At 38.6% G+C, this 7,627-nt stretch overlaps 1 protein-coding gene across 2 annotated transcripts in view; it reads right to left on the reverse strand.

Annotated features, from left to right (window-relative positions):
* Nucleotides 1-3,911: 3,911 nt before the first annotated feature.
* The window catches only part of MRLN (myoregulin), a 23,815-nt gene continuing 20,099 nt past the window's right edge, over nt 3,912-7,627 (reverse strand). For both annotated transcript variants that reach the window (XM_015571819.1, XM_015571818.1), the window contains exons 2-3: nt 6,069-6,180; nt 3,912-4,138 (exon numbers count right to left, since the gene is read on the reverse strand). In XM_015571819.1, coding sequence (XP_015427305.1) covers nt 3,978-4,138; nt 6,069-6,147 — 240 coding nt within the window. In that variant the 5' untranslated portion in view covers nt 6,148-6,180 and the 3' untranslated portion in view covers nt 3,912-3,977. The remainder of the gene's footprint in view (nt 4,139-6,068; nt 6,181-7,627) is intronic.

Raw genomic sequence — 7,627 nt, forward strand, 5'->3', positions numbered from 1 at the left:
CTTATTGAAAAAGAGCATTTATCAAGTATCATTTGTTGTCTTAAGTCATATTATGATATCATTGCCAGGTCCCAAAATAACATAACCAGAAGAAGCGTTGCAGGGTCATCCAATTTAGACCTACAGATGTCTCACAGAACAAAGCTGGGGTCCAGTGCAATAGAATCACACTTTGGGGCCAATAGAATGGGTGAGTGTGAGGCCATTCTAAGGGTAAGGGGGGCAGTGTAGAGCAAGCAGGGCGATCGAGGCTCGATAACACTCCACACACAGCATGAAAGGAGTTGCCTCGCCTCTGCTTCCACCCAAGGATGCTGACAACACCAATCCCCCATGGGTTCCAGGTTTTCCAAATGCCAAGAGCTCTGCTAAGCACTCTACACAGATCATCTCATTTTTATCCTCTCTACACACCTGTGACATAGGCACTTGTTTCATAAGTATGAAAGCAGAGACATAGGGCTATTAAACTATAAGAGAGGAAGCCAAGATCTGGACCCAGGCAGTGTGGCTTCAAAGCCCATGCTTCTAACCACATTGTGTACTGCCAGCAAGCACGCAGGGAAAAGAAACAATTGCTTGAAGATGGGAGTGACTTTACTCCCTTGTCAGTAGCCTGATAAAAGGCTCCAACAAATCCCAAATAGAGGGAATTGGGGAGAAATACATCACATCAACAGCGGGTGACTATTTATTCAAAAGGAAAGATCCAACAATATAGCGTAGAAAAAGTGAGACTTTCTGTTATAACAAATGCTCAAATAGTTTGACTCTTTGGCTTAAGGTTAAATATCCAACCCCACTGAAAGGCTCAGTAAGAGTCCGTTAAGTAATAAGTCGCAAAGGTCCCAGATTCCTTTCACACTTCATTAGGTCTCTTATGAAACCTTGCATTAATGATTGGGCAAAATCTGAGAAGAAGATCATCACATGGAAGAAAACAGAGTTTTGTGCAGTATGTGCATCCGATGTAGAAAGTCAAAAAGTCGAAAGGACAGAGTGTTTTTCAAAAGCTTGAAAAGCAGATGTTCCACAGTTATATTTTAACACTGTCGGAAAATGAGGAATCAAGAAAACAGGGGAAGAGAATGCATTGTCCAATTGGGTATGGGAAAAGCGTAAAGAATCTTGCTTATTACAAAATACTTTAAAATGTTGAATAAAACTAAATAGTAGCAATACAGTAGTTCCCCCTTCACCATGGTTTCACTTTCTGCTGTTTCAATGACAAGGGGTCTACCTCCCGCAGTCCAAAAATATTAAATTGAAAATTGCAGAAGAATTCACAAGCTTTAAATTGCACACTGTTCTGGACAGCGTGATGAATTCTCAAGTGGTCCTGCACCAGACGTGAAGCACATCCACGCTGTGTACACCCACCATTGGTCACTAGTAAGCATCTCGGTTACCAGCCTGACTGTTGGAGTATCCCAGTGCTAGTGTTCCTTTAACCCTTATTATACTTAATAATGGCCCCAAGAGGCAAGGCAGTGATGCTGGCAATATGAATATGCCAAAGAGAAGCTTTTACTTAAAATGCTTCTTTTAAGTCAGGGGTGGGGAATGTCCGGCTTGCTGGCCATATAAGATCCAAGAAATCATTTCGTCTGGCCCTATCAAGGCATTAGGGATGAGTTAATTAAATCTTTGACCAAATATAGCAGGCTTTCTTTTTTTTCTAGCAAGGTTTTTTAATTAACAAGACAATATTTTCCAAGACAGCTCATTCCTCAACATAAACTTATGGAAACTACTAGAGGCCTGGTGCACGAAAATTCATGCACTGGGCGGGGAGGGTCCCTTAGTCTGGCCTGCACCCTCTCCCAGTCTGGGAGCCCTCAGGGGATGTCCAACTGATGGCTTAGGCCCACTCCTCAGTCTGGCCTCCCTCTGCAGGAGGCAATCAGGCAGACTGGTCAGGAGAAATGAGCAGCCGGCCCTGCCTCCCCCAATCGCCCTTCTGCTGCTGCTGGTTGCCAATGCCCCCAGATAGCCATCCCCTCCCTCTGCCCACTGGCACGTGCCTTAGCTGGCCTGGCGCTGCCTGCTCGCCAGTCCTGCCCGCCCCCCAGCCACTGCGGACCAGTTGTTCTGCTGTTCAGTCAATTTGCATATTATGCTTTTATTATATAGGATAGGATAATGACACAGCTTATGAGTTAATGTAGGCTAATTTTTAAATTGATAATTTTATATGGCCCTCAAATGATGTTATAAATATCCAAATGACCCTTGGCAGGAAAAGATTCCCCATCCCTGCTTTAAGTGAAAGGGTTGCTACAGTACAGTAAGCTATTTTGCAAAAGAGAGAGATGGACCACATTTGCATAACATTTATTATAGTATATTGTTATAATCATTCTATTTTATTATTTGGTATTTTGTTAATCTCTTACCGTGCCTTATTTATCATAGGTATATATGTGTGGTAGACAGACAGGCTTGGGCAGAGCAAGGATGGGCCCGGTATAGAACGTCACCAGGGTAGAAAGCCCCAGGTACCTAGCAAAGGACGACTGTAGGGCAGGACTTCATCCCCAGGTGACCTTTCCTCCCCTAGCATATCACTGGAAGGTTATGCCATTTAGGCCCCCTGACCTTTCCTCCCTAAAGATAACTTCTACCCCTCTGTTGTATTTCAGCTCTAGGCTCAGAAAGCAGCAAAACCAGACAAGCAACACCAAGGTTGACCCCCTGCCCTGACTCTGACCAAACAGTGGAAACCTAGACTCTGAAAGAACACACCTGGAAAGCTGCTGAATATTGTATTGAGATCTTCCCCTGGGACCTCCCCTAAAATCTCCACCTTAAAACCCTTAGGACGGAGGACCCAGTGTGCTCTCCTTCTTGGGAGCTTGCAGGTGCATACCCCTGTCCCCCTCCTATCCTCCCCCCCCCTCACCCCAGGTGAGCCACCATTACTTTCCTCACTTCCAAGCTCCAAAGGCCCTTTCCTTTACCTCTATAATTTTTTCCTAAGCCCATTTCTTCTACAAATTATTTCTACCTCTGTGATTTTCTAAGCAAATGTTCACTTTATAGTTTGAGTCTTGATTCTGAATTCTTTCCTAACCAGAACTCAAGTACTGAGGTTGCTGAACCCAGGTCCAGTCTGATCCCACCAGTGTGGTACTGTTTCGGAGGACAACAACATATGTATTAAAAAAACAACAAAAAACAAACCAAGAATATATAGGTTCAGTACTATTCGAGGTTTCTGGTATCTACTGAGGGTCTTAGGACATATTCCCCACAGGTAAGGGGGGACTAATATACTAAAATACAGCCATAGGGTCTTGAATAAAACATTATTGTGAAAAAAAGTTGAGCTCTACAGATTGCTTTTTACCAAACTTGTCTTATTATTATTTGTCTTTGAAGGCCCAAGACCTGGTTCTGCCACTTCCTAGTAATGCCCTCAAGCTTGCGTATTTCTTCCAAGATTCAGTTTCTTCATCTATAACAATGGAAATAACAAGCACTTACCTTCTACAATTACTATGAGCCTTACATTAAATGACATACTGCCACCTGCACACAGATGAAATGTGTTTATAATATGTAAAAATTATTGGTATATCCTATGAAAAGATTATTGTATATTAAACTTTGTGTGTTAAAAATAGAACCATATAAAATGTCACATAGGCATGCAGCCTTAAAAAATCAACTTAATCCATAATTACACCCACAAATTTTAGTCAGTTTACCACATAACAATTGTGTTAAAAATCAGAAAGTCTTATGACTCAGTAGTGTAGATTTTGGAGGGAAAAATTCCACTTTAATTTATGGGAATGCTTTATAAATCGTAAAGTAGTAAACAATACTAACTGTGTTTTCATTGTACTATCATCCTGTTGGCTTCTAGAAGACCTGGAGATGTCATCAACTTAAAATCACTCAACACATTAAACTACAAATTTTTATTCACAGGAATTCAATATGAAATTTACTTATAAAGGGAAGTCAACTTTCTAAGAAGTTACAACAACATAAATAATAGACATTAAGTCAACAAAGATAACAAACAAAATTTTTAGAATTGTTCCCACAATTTCATCTTCCAGACTTGTGGGGGTAGTAGTAGAAATTAATATCCAGTTTCTAGATGTCATATCCAGAATGATTCTGCTTCCTAGAGGAAAAAAGAGAGAGGTATCCTCAAATGAACATATTTATAATTCTGATTTTTTAAAAAACTAAGTCTAATATTTGCACTGTAAAAAAATAGTGATGAGTAATCATCTTTTAGGCAAGACTTGGCGTATTTGTAACCAACCAAAGAACTAAAATGTTTTACTCCTTAATGAATTAAAATATTTTTCATGCACTCATTTTGGCTACTTTATGTCATAATCATAGATTTTTCTATATCCCAAACTTGCCTCTCTTTCTGAAAGAAACAGCTCAACCACTTTGTAACGTATATAAATGTGTAATCCCTCCGGTATACATAAAACTAATATTGTATGTCAACTGTAATTGAAAAGTAAATGTTTAAAAAAGAAACTAGCCCGGCCCGTGTGGCTCAGTAGTTGAGCATGGACCTATGAACCAGGAGGTCACAGTTTGATTCCCAGTCAGAGCATATGCCTGGGTTGCAGGTTCAATCCCAGTGAAAGGTGTGCAGGAGGCAGCCAATCAATGATTCTCTCTCATCATTGAAGTTTCTATCTCTCTCTCCTTCTCCCTTCATCGCTGAAATCAATAAAAATATATTTAATTTTTAAAAAGAAACTAAACAGCTCAAGGAACTATCAAAATAACTTCTTTTTTATGTTATCAGTATTTATAAAGTCTTATCTGCTAAGTCATTTACATTATTTTACAATGGTATCAGTGAAACTGTCATTCTTCCAACCCATAATATAGTAGGTATTACCAGGAAATGAAAATTTGAAAACATAGAAAAAGGCAGGTAAAAATATTTCTTTTTAATTAAAAAGAAATGAAACACCAAGCCCTGGCCAGTGTTGCTCAGTAGTTGGATCATCAGATGAGAACCAAAGGGTCTGTTTCAATTCCCAAAAGTATGTACCTGAGTTGCAGGTTCTACCTCTACCGTGGGTAGGGCGCAGTCAGGGCATGTGCGGGAAGCAGCCTATCAATTGTCTCTTTCACATTGATGTCTTTCTCTCTCTCTCTCTCTCTTTCATCCTCCCTCCCTCCCTTCCACTCTCTCTAGAAAATCAATGGAAAAAATATCCTCAGGTAAGGATTAACAAAATAAAAAATCAAACAACAAAAGGTCTTTTTCATTATCTTGATTTTTTCCCCCTCAAGATCCTGACTCATATTCTGGTCATTTAATATGATATCAATCACTTAATTTCCTCCACATTTCAGTGTTAATCAAACAGTTTTAAAATAGCTGGAATTTTTAAAAGTATAATAGAATTTGTAAAAGTGTTAATTTGTGGTCGGGTTAACATACTGTTGGAGCATTTTACCAAATGTCAGTCAGGTAGGGAGGTTAGGGTTTTAAGGTTAGGGTTAGGGTTAGGGTTAACTCCTTTTTCAGAAATGCAAGGTCAAATAAGGAATTTTCAGATGCTTACATCAAAGTTTCTTATAGACACTCAACTTGAAATGAACATCAGTACTCTTAAAAAGTGGCAAGTTTGGGTTAGTGCTATTTTCACTCAAAAACAAAAATGCAGGTTGAGTTTTAGGAGAGAAGAAAAAGAGGGGAAGGTAGATGAGATTTATGCAAGTGTCATTATCTCCCACTTTTAGCAATCTTGATTAATTTCTGTAATAAATAGCCTCATTCCTAAAGGAAGAAATAATGTGCCTCAAAATACACAGCAATGACTAGCAAAGTAAACACCTAGAATTTCCCCCGCATTCAACACTGCCTATGCTACAGAAACAAGGAGGAAGAATAACACATGGCTTAAAGTGGCTTTCTCTCCTATAAACTCAGCCGCCAGACTGTTTCCTTTGTTTGTGCCCTGAAGGGCACCTTCAATTTCCTCCAACAACAGTAGGAGAGGGACTCCAATAGGAAGTGAGGGAAAGACAAACAACTGGTAAAGACTGAAAAGTAGAAATCCATTTCTCACCTGACTCAATCCCAGGTTGTGGCAGATAACACGGCTCTTTGGTTTCCTCTCTGTCTGCTCTTGCTAGAACAAAGTGCATTCAGCACAGGTGGTCTCTTAGCAACCTTGGATCCTGGGTCAAAGCACATTAAAAGGTTTTATTGGATCGTGAGCTAGTGTATGAAGCTGAGGGGCAGGGAGCCTGCATAGAGAAACTCTAAAATTACTCTCAGAGAAGTCAGGAAGATGTTGAAGGGTGGACTTTTGAAAATATGACCCTTTAATTTCATTTTATCACAGAATTGTGTAGCTAAAAACTGCACCTTTAACAGAAGAGTTAAATTGAATTCTAGGATTTTCCTGGCAGGGCAAACATTCACGATACTTTTTAAAACAACAATTCTTCCGGAGATGGGGGGTGGAGAGAATGGGAGAAATGTTGTATAGTGTACATACTTGTAACTAGTAGATAAATACATCCTGAAGACCTAATACATAGCACAGTGATTATAGACCAAACAAAAAAAATACAACACTATTATGAACATTAAACCTTTTAAGAGACTTGATTTAGTTATTCCCAACTCTTGGAGAAATGACAATTACATGATCTGACAGGGATGTTGGATAATGCTTGTATGGCAATTATATTACAATATAAATGCATCAAGTACAATGTTGCATGTTAAATATAACTCAATAAAAAAATTCCTAAAATTACTTAAAATATTTTTGCTTCAATATCTACCATAACAACAAACGTCTTTGCCTATGTTACAGAACATAACTCAGGAAATTGTCTGCTATAAAGCCTATAAGTTTTAAGATTTTTATGGGTAAATTAGAAAGTGGAGGAGTGAATTTACTACAAAAAACCAGGCCATGAAATTCAGTCACAAATGGAAGATTTTTTTGTCTAATAGAATGACTATTATATGAAATAATAGAAGCACAGCTTAGAAATTGTTAAAACATTTAAAGATGATTAAAACCAATACCTATGACCCCCCAGCACAATCTTAGGTATGTACCCTGAAGAAATGTATGGCTATCCATACCAGGAAACATATCCAAACATTATTTATAATATCTTCACCCCAAATGCTCATTAGTAGATGATAGATAGATTCATATAATGGATTTTTTAAAACAATAATGAGCTACAGCTACATACAAAAACAGAGTTGCTTTTTAAAAGCATAATTTGAAAAATTTGAAAAGCTGGGCCTAAAATAAAATACACAATGTAAGTATAATCATGTAAAGCAGAAAAACAGAATTAAAAGTGCATGGTTTCAGAAACAAAATCGGAGAACAAACTGATGGTTTCCAGAGGGGAGAGGTACAGGGAGATAGGCAGAAAAGGAGAAGGCGATTTAAAAGTACAAACTTCCTTACCAAACATTCAAGGAAGAACTAAAACCTATCCTCCTCAGACTACTACAAAAAATTCAAGAGGAAGGAACACTTCCAAACTCATTCTATGAAGCCAGCATCACCCTAATACCAAAAACAGGTAAAGACAACACAATGAAAGAGAATTACAGGCCAATATCCCTCATGAACATAGATGCCAAAAT

Source organism: Myotis davidii, unplaced genomic scaffold (genome assembly GCF_000327345.1).
Source record: "Myotis davidii unplaced genomic scaffold, ASM32734v1 scaffold1187, whole genome shotgun sequence".
In the NCBI taxonomy this organism is placed as follows: domain Eukaryota; kingdom Metazoa; phylum Chordata; class Mammalia; order Chiroptera; family Vespertilionidae; genus Myotis; species Myotis davidii.